The sequence below is a fragment of the Panicum hallii genome, chromosome 2, assembly GCF_002211085.1.
Source record: "Panicum hallii strain FIL2 chromosome 2, PHallii_v3.1, whole genome shotgun sequence".
Classification (NCBI taxonomy): Eukaryota; Viridiplantae; Streptophyta; class Magnoliopsida; order Poales; family Poaceae; genus Panicum; species Panicum hallii.
In genome coordinates this window covers 38375537-38390439 of record NC_038043.1, presented here as the reverse complement: position 1 = coordinate 38390439, position 14903 = coordinate 38375537, and the positions used below count along the sequence as shown (strand labels likewise).

Sequence of the window (14903 nt, the reverse complement as noted above, 5' to 3'; positions counted from 1 at the left end):
TTCATATATAAAAAGAAAAGACCACAGGAATTTATGTACAAATTGTACAAAAGGAAATAGAAAAGAAATAGAAGCTATACAAGATTACTTTTGTGGCGGCAGCATGAGAAAAAGCAGACAGGGATGTTTGGCTTTTCTTTATGTGTGCCATATCTTCGCAGCAAATCGATATTAAGGAATAATTCATTTGTGGAATTAGCCATTATGCCTAAGTAAATTTTGATCGGAGTTCACATAAAAAGAAGAAAGTTTTGCTGAAATTCATGTATGAGGAACTAGAAGAAATATTATTTCACATCGCACATATGCCACCACACTGAGTCCAATAATATACTTCATCACCACAAATGTTCTGGAAATCCAGTTCTTTCAAACAGCTTTGCTCGCCCCAAAAAAGGAGACACAACTGAGCTGAAATATTCACATGTCACCCAACAAAAAGGCTCAACTGAGTAGAAATGTATACACTAACCATTTGACCTGTAAAATATCTGCAACAATTATCATCGTGTAAGCTTCCAAAAATATAGCAAAATAGCAGAAACAGAGCGTGGGGGTCCTAACTAGACACATGCAACCCAGACTTCGAAGAAAGAAAGAATCCAGATGGAAGGAACTCCACTCAGTTACTTCATGTTAGCAAAAGCGGAATATCTCAGCATATACAGGGCAGAAATGAGCATTCTGTCTCTTCCTGTTTCTTGGTTCCCTGATTTGCAGAATGTTCAGCATCCACATACCGCCAGACCATTGGAGCCAAAATTCAGAAGCAAATGTTCTTTTCACATCAATGTAAAGATCATGTTTCTGGTGGCATGTTTGCATAGAGGAATGTGTAGAAGAGTTCCACTTCAGGCATACTTCGGATCATCTGAATGTATTTGTTCTTGTTTGGCTCCTCAAGCAATGGCAAGCTCAAATGAGCAACTCTGGGCAAGAGCGTCGCTAAGGGCAATCCTGATGGAGGACTTGGAATTCCAGTCTGCGCAGCCAGGTCCTCTATCACCATGTCAGCTATCTTCCTCAATGACCTCTCCATGATATTTCTGAAATCATCACTGCAATACCACAGTTCCAAATGGTTAAGTAGATACTGATAGGGACTACTTTGTCGACGTTACCAAAAGAGTCAACCACAGACAACAGACATACCATTAGATTGACAGACATAGGGAAAAAATGATTCTACGCATGACATAATATCCTTACACTAAAAATTTGTTCTCCCCAATTGAATGCAACTGTTATCATGCATGCATGAAAATGATATTCTTCAAACCATCATGTCATTTGATACCCTGAAAGGAAATGTAATGCACACCAACCTAAATATAGAGCACCCTTTTCGCTCCTGCTCCATAACAGACTAACTATATAATCTAATTATGGTAAATGCTATCAAATGAAGCTCAAAGTAGTGAGTTAATGCTACCAAGAAAGTTGCTTCGTCTCCTTAAAATTTGGATCCCCATATATAGTACAAGGACAAAATTAACAAACTAGGTCAATACAAATCACATGTCATATGAAATGGATTGCAAAGTAAACAGTTACAATGCAATTTGTTAGATAATAATTGTAGTTAATCAGCTCAAAGTTAATTCATGAAAGATAAAATAAATGAAGGCCGATCATACAACAGACACAGCAAAGAAGAGTGCATTATGATGCAAGTTATCTCTTGCTATAACTGAACATACACAATCCATAACCCAAAATTACCTTGCCAGTACTACTCGTGTCTCAGCCATTAGTTGTTCGAGCTTTCTGAAATCATTTAGGAGTGATGAATCATCAAAACCACTAGTGGACACAGCCATCAACTGTGCCTGAACACTGGCATCATCAGGTATAAGGTATTTTATCCATGAGTTATCTTCACACAGACTCATGAACATGTCCAATATTTGTAATACTGTTTGCAATACTTCGTCTGTGCTCATAAGGTCTTTCAGTTTCTTCCTGCAAAGTTTCACATGCCAGTACTGAGTATTGCTAAGGGGAAACACAACCAGGAATCAATTTCCCAGTGGAAACCAGACCGTTACTGCTGGAAACCAACCATTGATACTGGGAACCAATCATAGTGGCCATGTACATTGATAAAGGACGGGTTTTAAGATACCCTTTGAGCATTGGACTAAGAATCATAAAATTTTAGGAGACAAGTTGTATATAACGGATCAAAATCTAAACTAAGAAACGAAGTAACTGGAAAGCCACCTGGTTAACAGGCAATTAGTGATATAAGTATAATGTTCACCGCTGGATTTCCAAAAAAAAAGGAAACAAAGCATTGTGTACAACACTAGTTAACTTGTGCTGAATACAAAATTGTGGGTACTCTTGATGACTCAGCTCACAAGAATTTCAGCATGTAACATAAATAAGCATTTTGCTAGAACAGTTTCAATGCATCTTCCTTGATTTGTTGGGTGGCGAACATGCTGGTAATCGTAAGGACATGAGAAGATATATTTACTCTTTTAGGACTTCTGTAGCAGCACGTTGCATATCCATTATGTATGCATTGATTTTGCCAGTGGGAAGATAATCAGCCGTTGTAAGGAAGCTCTTGTGTCCATTTTCACTGAAGGTTGATTCTTCCTACAATAGAAGGGAGATATTTCATGTCAGGAGCAGCTTGAATCCAAGTCAAGTCAGTGTACAAACATAATTTCAATTATTCAACTGTCTGGAGTGCAAGCATCAATAACTGGAGCAAGAAATAAATGAAACAGTCATTCGTATGGAAATGCTTGAGCATAGAATGTGGAGCCTGGAGCATAGATCTACCTGTAACTGTGCACCATGTGTACCTCGGGCAAAATCTAAGTAGAGATGCCTGCCTAATATGGTGACCTGAACTCTAGTGTACAAGCTGAGCAACGTCATTGCCCACATTGAAGAAACTGTCTTTGTGAAACCTAAGAAATCGGAGGTGCCCCAGAAACAAACAATAATATCGTTAGAAATGCATATTTATGATTAGACATGGAAAAGAAGAGAAAAAGACATGCAATAGTTCAGATAAAAAAATATCATACTCTTAATTTTAATCTCCTCCCAAGTATCATACTTTTCTTTTGGTGTCAGTGCACTTGATTCTGCTTTCCCTTGCCGTAACTTGTCAGTCAATTTTGAAATATCCAGCTGACTCGTTATGTTTTCACAGAGCTGATGCATGGCCAAAGGCAATGTGGTAGTGTCACAAATGCTCTGCACCTTCTCAAAGTGTTCCTGTAGCCTACAATAAAATAGAAACAGCCAAACAATTATGAGGTAAGCTCCTTTACTACATATAGCACTTGTTTAATCTGAAACAACTACCTATTTGAATGATTATAGCCAGTACTAACAAACAAAAACTGGGCTCGATCTTTCTCCAGCATATGTTCACCCTGTCCAGTTAATATTAACATTACGTGTAATGATGTCAAGTATGACCATGTGCGGCACTGATGGTTTGTATAACCTGAATAAGGTGGAACACGCACCTCTCTGAGTTGGTCTATAATAAGGACGTGTAAAACATCTGAACTTGTTACACAACAACAAAGTTATCTTCTTTCTTACACAGTTTAGCTGCGAATTGAATCAACCCTCAACCCTATCGAGCGCAACCAAGACACTAGAAAGAAAAATCAATGCGGTGCCCCAGCTTGACCTTGTAACTGGGAAGAATTCCCCTCTCAGGCCGTGGAAGAGACAGGCAGCAAAAGCAGAGTAGAGCAATCAAGAAGAGGAGCACGCAGCTCCACCCCAAGACAATGCAACAAGCAGTCAGTAGTAGAAGAAAGAAACCCCTGTAGTCCGCTGCCATGTAGGGTGTGGGAGCGGGCACCCAAACTATCTTACTGGTTCTTGACGAGGTCGGCGGCGGCCTGCTCCTCCCTGGCGCGCAGGTGCTCCACCCGCAGGAGCTGGGCACGGTGCGCGTCGTAGAGGCGGTAGGCGGCGTATCCCGCTCCCGCGACGCCCAGCGAGACGAGGATCTTCCGGCGGTGCCGCGCCCAGAACCCCCTGCACGGAGAAAGAGAAGGCTCCGTCACGCACGCAATCCGCCGAACGCCTCGCTGGCAGGCCCAATCCACGAACCCCCCCCCCCCCCCCCCCCCCCGGCAGAACCACTCACCTCGCCGAGGTCAGCATGGCGGCGGGGCAGGGGGGCGGAGCTTGCGCGGGTTGGTTTAGCGGGCGAATCCGGCAGCAGCGGCGACCAGGAATGGATGGATCGGTGTGCTTGGGGGCCGGGTGGGGATCAAGAAGGCATGGAGGAGGCGGTTGGGGAGTGGGAGACTCCGGAGCCTGGTACGATTACGAATGCGATTGCAGGGGGGGTAAACGCAAAAGAACCGGAGGAGACCATGGTCTTCCATGTAGGTCCCAAAGTCAGCGAAGTGACCACGACCAGGAGTCGGGATTTTTCCGGCGCTTTTGGTATGGACTCCGGACACCATGGTTCACACGTTTTTTTCCCCAAGAGCAAGAGCCTGTTTGGAAGAGCTACATTTCAACTTTCTTAGCTTTGCTTTATAAACTCTCTGCCAAATACATTTAGCTCCAGAAACTCCAGATCTGAAAACTTCTGAAAAAAATCTTGAATTGGAGGTCAACTCCATATTTCTCATGGAGCTCCTCAAAAGGTGCTCAAAAACACTAGCTATACATATCCTTATGGAGTTGGAGTAAATTTACCCACCATTGCCACTAGTTACACAATATACCGGTGATTTTTAGTATCTCGATGATTATGTTCGTAGTTGTCTCTACTATTTCTAAAGCAAGCAATGAGGTAGTCTAATTACATGAATACATAAGAAATATAGTTAAACAGAACTTAATCACTTACATGTAGATCAGTAGATCCTCTCAGGAGCGCTGACGACCCTGTACCTGCTCGATGCAGGCGGGACGTAGATGTAGACCGGGTGAAGAACACCGTCGGCGGAGGTTTTCAGTGCCACTCGCGAGGTGACCTGATCAGAGGGTTTGGACCGAGGCTGTGCTTTCTCATGTCTCAGCAAAGGGGTGGCTGCCCTTTCTTATACCTCTTGGTGGCCTGGGACGTGACTGTTTAGCAATTGGATGGTTCCACTTATCATGGGCAAGGCTTGGTGGTCCAACGTGATTCTATTCTCATGGGCCGTTAGCCGCTTTAGGACTAGGTCCTCTTTGACTAAGCTAAGATATGGACAAGCCGATGATAATGAAGCTGTTATAAGCATTGAGTAATACCTTCATCCTAAATTCCACTAATAAAATCCGGTCATGTTATGTGGAGAAACAATAAGCATGTTAACTCTTCGGACTTTCTTTTAAAAGTGGACTAATGAGAGTTCATCAAAATATGGATTACCTTACTGATAAATCCACATTTTGAGAGGAAGATTAGAACACCTCATTAAGATAGAGATGCATGCCCTATTAATTGAAAATATGACAGAAATCACTTCTAAAGATAAAAATTATAGTCTAAAATTTAAAGCATAACCATATGTGCTTTACTTGGTACCACAGAAAATAATTATGTTCTAATAAGATGTCGATTTATAAATACTTATGCATGTGTTTTATTAAAACTTATAAGCTTCCAACTGGAGAGGGTAATATTACATTTTTATTACGTATATATCAGATAAGCATTACTTGGTCAAGCAAGAAGGTCTAAGTAGATTGGTGGGAATAGAAATATTACCTCCACATGAGAAAATCACCCAAATCTAAATGCCTAATGGAGTTCCTAACAGAGTCAAAACAGTGGATCATAAGGGTTCACGTAAGCAATGGTGACTTTAAGAAGGAAAAGTATCGCTACTCATGGAAAATGACTATCATAATTCAAGAAATTGATAGTGACAACTTATGTAAAATAATAATTTTGACTAGAGCTTGACACCTTTTGCTCATTATTTTCAAGAGCTATGAGTACTCATATTATGGTATGTAAATTTAAGAGGGATATTGCATACTGTTTGTTAATGTCTTTTCCTCCAGATATTCAAATTATCTTGATAATGTTCGTTATATCCTTGAATAATAAGATTCATCAAGACTGGTCCAAAAATTTATTAAATCTGACTCAAAGAAGTATTAAGTCTGACTCAAGAGCATGCTCTTATAGAGGCTTAGAAAGTCTTCAATATGATTACATGCTTATTTTAGATCAAGGGTGATAAGTGCACCTAAATTTGTGAACTCCCTAATATTTATAATCGAGATTTTGGCAGAAATTAATCTAGAATTGGACCCCTAGTAAACTTCTAATAAAAGCTTTGCATTATATGCATAGCACTAAGGGATTATATGCTCACGAGTTAAGAATCTGATAGCCATAAAGTTGTTGGTTACTTAGGTGCTAATTTTACAAGGAGTGTTGAAATTAGAAATTCCACATGAGTCTCACTCTTGCTCGAGTCTTGGGGAGCTATATTGTGGAAGGCGCCAACCAAGCTTGCCAAGAAATGAGTAACATTTTAATTCTCAGTCGTGACATGTTTTGATCCATATCAAAATTAAGAAATCGAGAAATAAGTTTTGGGCATGAGGCCAATTTGAGTTACCAGACAATTTCCTTAGATTAAGAAATTAATCCCGGAATCACCATAAGAAGTGCAGCTTAGTTTTGAGTAACATGTCTAGTAGTATTGCCAAACACATAATATTGTGAAAGAAAGATCCAAAATCATACATAGTATAATGTTTAAGTTCATGCTCTAATGATATAAGTCGATGCTCAACATATAAGTGTTAAGGGTTGAACATCACTCAAGCTATATTTTCCTAATTAAAGGTTTGTCTCAATTTATGCCGGCTTTATGAGTTGTGACAACCTGTAATTTTAGGATAATTGAGATCTCAAACCCGTGATTCTGAACACATGTTTTGTTTTCTTATTACTAAATGCGCATGATGAAGTTGAAAACAATTTGCTTGTAAGCACCATAAATAAGTTGATCATCTCCCATTATGTATAAATGACTAGAGTAGGATGGCGTACTATGGGCAATAAAGTTGCAATGTTGTATATTAACTGTTGTGATGCGTTACTTTGTATGTTTTCTACTATGAGTGGAATTGATGATCAAGGGGGAGAATGTTGGAATTGATGTAACTCCAAGATTCATCTTAGACTATTTTTATTATTCCTAAGAAAATATTAGCAACATGTTCATAAGGTTGCCAACTTTACTCAAAACACATATTCAATATAATCGGATAGGGTTCACTTTCTCAATCTGAGTTTAATGATTGAAACAAACTCAAAGCTCTTATAGATTTCCGATGTCCTAACTAATTATTGTCATAGAATTTTATCCAACATGGGAATTGCTCCCCCAGATCCTGACATATTCTTGAGGGACATAAATTTAGGCTATTATGCTAAAAAATTTATTGTATTCTTATAAATGTACTAATTACCAAAGCTTTTTTAATAGAAGCTCGTACTCATGTGCGTAATTAATTATATTATTAAGAAATAATGTACTAAAATTTAGGTACTATTACTTAATACTTTCTCATAATGCTTATATATCACCATCTTAGTGCCATCAGCTTTCTCTTATTCATTCCTTTTCATTATTGTTTTGCCTCATTTGTCATGAGCATAATGCTTAGGCCCTTTTGTTAATTTTCTTTTAGAGTCATGTTTTGTATGTGAACCCATGATAGTTCACTGTTTTGAATCTATTAGAAACATCTAATATGTGAGGAGGCAATAATCTTAATCCTACGATATCATGCGGGATGAATATCTCTTCTAAAGTTTCTACTTTCCTTAGCGGTACTCCTTATACAATACCCTTTAGCTATAAGTGGAACAAAATCTTATCAATAGTGGGAAGAAATGTTCCACTCTCCCTTTCAAAATGTGGTATGCCACAATTCGATTAACTCTTATGATGCTTATATTCCACTTTATCTCATAATTATGTTGGCAATACTAATTCATTTTAGACTTAGCCAACTCTTTTATTTGAACACATATTTCTTTCCTATGAACTAGATCATTGTCCACTTTTTACTCAGACAACTTAGGGAGTGAACTCAAAAGTCCTAATCAATGCTAGATGTGCTTAAACAACTTGTCCTTGGGATTGCTCCCCACATCCTTATTAGCACGATCACAGGTTGCTCCATTAGCAATGCAACTGATGAGAAAATCGTTGGATCATCTTCATCATTCTAAACTTGTGAAGCCTTTACTAATGAGAGTCAAATTTGTGTGCATGAATAATGATCTTACTCATATTGCTTATAGGGTACCCAAAAAATTGCCGAAAACTTATGGCTGAATAGGGATATTACATAAACAACATTGATATTCACAATAAACGCGAATAACAATCTACCATGATAGAAAACCACATCAGTTAGATTTACATCAAGTTGACGCTAAAAATTAATAATTCTACTTCGCATTACCGTTGGGCAGAAAACGAAGAAGAAATAATAAATAATGACGTCCAACTCATGAACTACCTATAAAAAGGACTAGTTCACTAATAGAGATGACAAATGATTACAAACAACTTTGCTCAGTACGTAAACATGAGTCATCATAGGTTCTTGGGAATTACATTAGATCTCTAATTAGAACTTCTCATTGGTTTCATCCTAATTGGAGACATTTAAAACACACCTTACCATTGCTTATAAAGGTGCTACTTGGAAATCCCAAGAATGACATAACTATATTTCTAACCAAAATTTCTCTAACCAAAATTTCTCATTGGTCCCATTTTGGTTACGACAGACTTAATCCTAACAGAGTTTTAATGCGGAAGTGTAAAATTAGAATAGTTAGACTCTAATAATGCATAAAATTAAAACTCACTTAATGTAGTCTCTTTCTTAATTTTAACTTATATTAAAGAGAAGCACCTTAATAGAAAAATGATTTTACACCACCGTTGGGCAGAAGCAAAATAAAACAATTAAATCAATATCTCATGAATAAATTTTGCATCACCGTTGGGAAGAAGCAAAATAACTTAGCATAATTAATGTAGTGGAAAAATCAATTTTGTATCACTATTGGGCAGAAGCAAAATAACTTAAAATAAAACTAAGCATCTCAATGGCAAATAATTAATAACCATGTTGGTCAAGAATTAAATAAATGCCTAATTCAAACTATTCTAAATTAATTCCATGTTGGTTCTATTTACTTAGAACAATCACTTATAATTTTTCTTACTCATTGTAAAACTGCTCAAAATGAACTAATATATTGCTCAGAAAAACATTATGAGAAAATACACTATAAATAATTTAGAAAAGAATAAAACTAAATAAAAGAAGGAACTCGGGATGGGTCTAATGTAAATTGGACCCTTGCCCAAAAAACCATGGGCAGGCCGGCCAACCGGCCCGGCTCCTCCCGCCCCACTCCATCTCACTTGGGCCGCTGGCCCGATGGCCTCAGGTTGGGCTACCAAAGCAGCCAACTCGGGCGGGATCCCTGGGCTCGAGGCCAACAGCGTACGGCTTGGCCGCCAGTTCAGCCCAGCACGCATGCGCCCCCCCTTCCTCCATCCCGCCTCAACCTCAACCACTCATGCCAAAACCCTCAATCGGATGGCTGTCCATCGATTTCGGGGGTATAAAGGGTAGTAGCCGGCTAAAAACCCTAACATTATTCTTTTTTCTTTCTCCTATCTCACAGCAGCCGCCGGCCCTAAGCTGGCTCCTCATGCCCGCTGTTGGGCGCTGCCGGCACCGCCGTTGGGCGCAGCCGGCCGGAGCCCCTGCACTGTGGCCTTAGCATTGCTTGCGGGTGCGCCGTCGCCGGCCCTTTGGCATCTCGCCACGCCGGTACATGAAGCGAGGAGAAAGTGTAATAGCGGTGCTACGCGTATGCGGGCTCACTTCACGTGAGTAGCTAGACGTAAGCAGATTTTGGAGCGGGGTATTACAGGATGGCAATTTCTACTAGAAAAATAGGCTTTCGCCACCAAAAATATTGCAACAACATACAAAATGTTGCAATAAGTTGGTGATATTGCCACAATTTAAAATCTGATGGCAATATATCTATTGTATTGCCACGAATTTTATTGCATGGCCATATGTTCAATTTTCATTGCAATAGATTAGCATATATTGCAACATTAGCTTATATTGTTGCATTAAGGTGATTGTTTTGCCAAAAAATGGTTGCAACAAAAAAGTTATTATTGCCACGAGTGAAGCAGCATTGCAATATACGAATATTATTGCCACGTTTTCTAACTATTGCAATGTTTTTTATTCATTCTCATGGTGAATAGAGAGGATAAGAGTAGACTATTAGCAAAATATATAACAAAAGTTGCTCTAGTACATCAATTATTTAGATGTCTAATAAGATTTCTCGCAATATATCAGCAAGATACACCAATCTTAAGTGTGGAAAAAGTTCAAATTCTAGATATTACAGCACCACAATCTTTCTATATTAGTCCTCTTGTGTTGATACTGACATCTCTTAAACAAGTTTCTAAATGATGCCTGTAAACAGATAAATCTTGTTAATAAGTACAAGAATCCTAATGAGAAAAAGAAGTTGTGGTTTCAGTCTCTTCATGATGCTTATGTGGTTACATTTTATGCTCTAATTTTGCCACAATTCTAATTAGTTTTTGCTGTGTGCCAAGGAAATGGCTGCCTCTAAAGTCCATGTCGCTGAAGACACCAAGGTTTTGGATTCGATGATATAACAAATGTGCAGAATCTCAGATAATGCGGTATTGTGCTTCCAAGCTGCTATAATACAGAATGCAGATACTCATTTCAGAAAGAGCTAGAGAGGTGGTTATACATTGGGATGCTACTTCGGAGATACTGAACGAGCTATTGAGTGACTTTGCATTTGTCTTCAATCCTGGTGGGTGTTTCGTCATTTACTCATCTGGCAAATCATGATTTCTCTACAATTCAACATACAATTCAGCATGAGAAAAAGGATGGGGAGATCCAAGCAATATCCAATCTTCATGAGGAATTGAGGATGCATGTGTAGCTGCTTGGTTAAAATGAAATGCAGACAAATTAAGTGCAACATGGAAGGTTAAAAAAGATGGAACTTCAGTCAGAGAGAGTATCTGCATTTCATTTTTAAGATATATTTAAAACATCATATTGCCAATGAAAGAAGAGCATTTTCGAACTGCCTGGTATTTTTTATCACTAATGCCACTGAAATAAACAAAAACACAAACATTAAGAAATAAGAAAAATCATAGAAGGAGACTATTTGACTCTAGCAAACACATATTAGGATGTTCTCAGCAAGCTATTTTACATGCCGTGGAAATCTAACTTGCTGCCAGCGCCAAATGTACCTACACATTGTAAGAGATAAAAATAAACCATTGAACTGTTGAACAATTTCTTATGAGGAAGTGCACAACACATGCATTTGTCAGGCCTTGCAACATGAAGAAGTGTCAACATAAATTGTATCCAATAGCAGCTTCTGATGCATGCACAAATTTTCATCAAACAAATAGCTAATTCAGTCAAACACATATCCAATTCAGTAAAAACAGCCTGCTTTCAGTAATAGAGGCAAACTGATATTCTACCATTCTTAAATAAACTATGACGTGCTGGTACTTTTTAATTCTTAAGGTTGTCATTATTCTAGTAGAAATCAGTAGCTCCTTTATTGAATAAGTGAGCAAACAAAAATGTTCTGCGGCAAAGCCCGTCATATTATGATATTGCATAAAGTATAATTTACTCTAATTAAATGGAATGGAAGACTGTACAAATTTAGACAAATAAACCATCCTATATATATGAGCTTAATATCTGTTCTATAGACGTATTAACCAGATAAAAGGACCAACAATAACATCCGTGAGAACAATATAGGATGAAGACATTATACAAACGTGATCACAGGAGCGCGGGGTTTGGAAACTGATCAGAGGAGCAGGGGATTTAGAAACTGATTCATAGGAGCACAGGCTAGTAATGCATGAACCTGTCCACGGCGGCTAAAAGCTTCAGGATCACGTGGCCCCTTGAACTCCCAACGTAGCATTGTCCCTGCACGAGTGTGATGAAGGACACTATGTTTAGCTCAGTCATTATATCTGTGATGAAGGACACCACTTTTAGCTCAGGCATTAGATCGAACACCCAGCGAGCATGTAGTGTTCAGCCATGGCACCCTGCCGTGCCCACGGATGCTCGGATGGTCCCGAGTTGGCGGCAATGGCCCGGTCCAGGCGCTGCTAAGTGGTGCGAGCCACATCACAGGGGCGTGGGCCGACCGGTGGTGGCCCGTGAGGGCAGCTCGCGAGACGGTGGCGTAGCTCAGGACTCACACGGGCGGCACGAGCGCCCCTGATCGGACGGTGGCCCTAGCGGGCTGCGCTGTGAGGAACACAACCAATGGAACAGGGAACAAGAAGGAATTATCACCCTGAAGAACCAATTTAGAGGAACAGATAGCTAACTGATAAATCGAGATAACAGTTTGGAAGTAGCAGATCCCGATCTAGCACCGCCAGGGAGACGACGAGAGCTAAGCTATCTATTCCTACTAGGGTTTACTTTAGGTTCATCACCGATAAGGTTTACAGCCCAGGGACTCAGGTCTTACATACTAACGACCTGGTCAATTACAAAAATGAGATTAAGATGAAATGACATTGTTTAATGCCCGCCAAGCTGGGTTAGGCGCTAAGCAACGCCTTTATTTGATAATGACCATCGGATGACAATCGGACGTTGTACATATAAGTCGACGACTGGATCAGTTTGCCGCCGGCTTCACTTCACAGCTTCCGAGTGTTAACTGTAACTGAATGGGTATTGCCAATCCTGACAATGCCCCCTCCTTGACATCCTTGTCCTCAAGGATGGAATGATGGGAACACCCTCCGGATGAAATCCGCATCCTCCCATGTAGCTTCTGACACCGATAAGTTCATCCAATGAATTAACCATCGTACCACAGGCTCATTATTGCGAGGAATAAGCCTTCTCTCCAAAATAGCTTCTGGTGCCACCTTGATGTTTCCATTAGCATCAACAAGTGGTAAATATCAGGTGTAGGTACTGCTCTTGGACCAATGTGCTTCTTCAGTTGGCTGACATGAAATACAGGATGCAATGTACATCCTTCAGGCAACAATAATTTGTATGCCACCTTGCCTATTTTTTCCAACACCCTGAAGGGTCCATAATACTTTGAATGTAACTTAAGAGAATGATGTAGACTTAAGGAAGTATGTCTGTAAGGCTGTATCTTCAAATATACCATATCTCCCATTTCCAACACTCTCAGTTCTATGCTTATCTGCTTGGTGTTTAATTCTAGCTTGAGCCTTGTTGAGGTTGTCCTTGATCAATTGATGAGCTGTCTGTCTGTTCGGCAACAATTTTCTAGCCTTGTCATCAGGACAATCAGGTAAGACCACCTCTGCCACCATTGGTGGAGGAAAACCATATAATGCTTGAAATGGTGTCATATTCAAAGAAGTGTGAAAAGAAGTATTATACCACCATTCAGCTAAAGATAACCAAGAGTGCCATTTTCTAGGTGTTGTAAAACACATGCATCTCAAGTAATTCTCCAAGCACTGGTTTACCCTTTCCGTTTGCTTATCAGTTTCTGGATGATATGCAGAACTAAAGTTGAGTTTAATCTGCATAGATTTGAATAGGGCCTGCCACAGGTTGCTGGTAAAAATTCTGTCTGTCAGTGACAATAACAGCTGGTGGACCATGCAGTTTGACAACATTGTCTATAAAAAGGGTGACAGCATCCTGAACTCGGAAGGGATGGTTGAGTGCCAGAAAGTGAGCATATTTTGTGAACCTATCCACAACCACAAAGATAACATCTTTGCCATTATATTTGGGAAGCCCCTCCACAAAATCCATTGAAATATGTGTCCATGCCATATCTGCCACTAGCAACTGTTGCAATAATCCTAGGTAAGGTGTATGTTCTGCTTTATTTTTCTGACAGACAGGACAAGCCTTCACATACTCTTTAACTTGCTGATGCATCTTGGGCTAGTGGCTAATTAGTTTGAGCCTTTGGTAAGTAGCCCTTTCCCCAGAATGACCTCCAAGAGCTGACTTGTGAAAATTCTCTATCAAACGTCTTCTCAATTCTCCTTGTTGCCCAACACAGACTTTTCCTTTATATCTGATGATCCCATTTCGCAATGAGTAATGCTGAATAGCAGCATTGTCCAGGCTCAGTTTTGTGATCAACTCCTTCCAATGTTCATCTTGGTCATAAGAATTCACAACTTGTTCAATCCAAGCAGGGACCACCACTCTCAGAGGCATTAGCTATTCAGAATGAGGTGCTCTAGAAAGAGCATCAACCACCTTGTTCTCCCTTCCTTTTTAGAATTCCACCTTATAATTGTAGCCCAACAATTTGATCAAGAGTTTGTGCTGGATTCCCTCAACCAACCTTTGCTCATGTATGTATTTTAAACTCTGTTGATCTGTTCTAATAATCACAGAGGTACTAGCAAAGTAATGCTTCCATTTCTTCAAAGTCTTCAAGATAGCCAAGGCTTCCTTTCCATAAGTAGACATTGCTATGGCCTTGGGTCCCAAAGTTTTACTGAAGTAAGCAATGGGTCTCCCATGTTGCATTATTACTGCCCCTATGACATTCCCACTGGCATCAGCTTCCAAAATGAAAGGCTGGCTGAAATCTGGCAGAGTTAGTACTGGTGGTGTAGACATCACAGTTTTCAGTGTTTCAAATGCTCTCTGCTGGAGCTCTGTCCACTGGAATGCATTTTTCTTCAAAGCATCAGATAGAGGCCTGCAAAAAATGCCATAACCTTGCACAAATCTTCTATAGTACCCTGTGAGCCCCAAAAATATCCGGCTTCACGTCACAGCTTCAGAGTGTTAACTGACGAAACTGAATG

The 14903-nt window shown here is 39.8% G+C and overlaps 1 protein-coding gene and 1 long non-coding RNA gene across 3 annotated transcripts; one reads left to right on the top strand and one right to left on the bottom strand.

Moving 5' to 3' along the window:
• Window positions 1-306: 306 nt before the first annotated feature.
• LOC112882400 (peroxisome biogenesis protein 3-2-like) lies at window positions 307-4331 on the bottom strand. 2 transcript variants are annotated; one of them, XM_025947453.1, is made up of 7 exons: window positions 4136-4331; window positions 3859-4023; window positions 3048-3247; window positions 2797-2927; window positions 2483-2607; window positions 1723-1962; window positions 307-1058 (listed from the first exon to the last, which is right to left on the bottom strand). In XM_025947453.1, exons 1-7 carry the CDS (start codon window positions 4150-4152, stop codon window positions 800-802), a joined length of 1137 nt encoding a protein of 378 aa, XP_025803238.1. In that variant the 5' UTR covers window positions 4153-4331; the 3' UTR covers window positions 307-799. The 2 variants fall into 2 exon arrangements, with proteins under 2 accessions (XP_025803238.1, XP_025803240.1); XM_025947455.1 differs by lacking the exon at window positions 4136-4331 and having other exon boundaries at window positions 660-1058; window positions 3331-3999.
• Window positions 4332-9662: 5331 nt separating this feature from the next.
• On the top strand, window positions 9663-11397 carry LOC112882177. The gene is made up of 2 exons (XR_003226617.1): window positions 9663-9878; window positions 10641-11397. It is a non-coding gene; the product is annotated as an uncharacterized LOC112882177 (long non-coding RNA).
• The last annotated feature ends 3506 nt before the right edge of the window (window positions 11398-14903 follow it).

Coding starts and splice junctions, on each gene's coding strand:
- LOC112882400 (XM_025947453.1), bottom strand. Junction 2,608..2,796: donor CACATGGTGCACAGTTACAG/GTAGATCTATGC, acceptor CTTCTATTGTAG/GAAGAATCAACCTTCAGTGA. Junction 1,963..2,482: donor GCTACAGAAGTCCTAAAAGA/GTAAATATATCT, acceptor GAAACTTTGCAG/GAAGAAACTGAAAGACCTTA.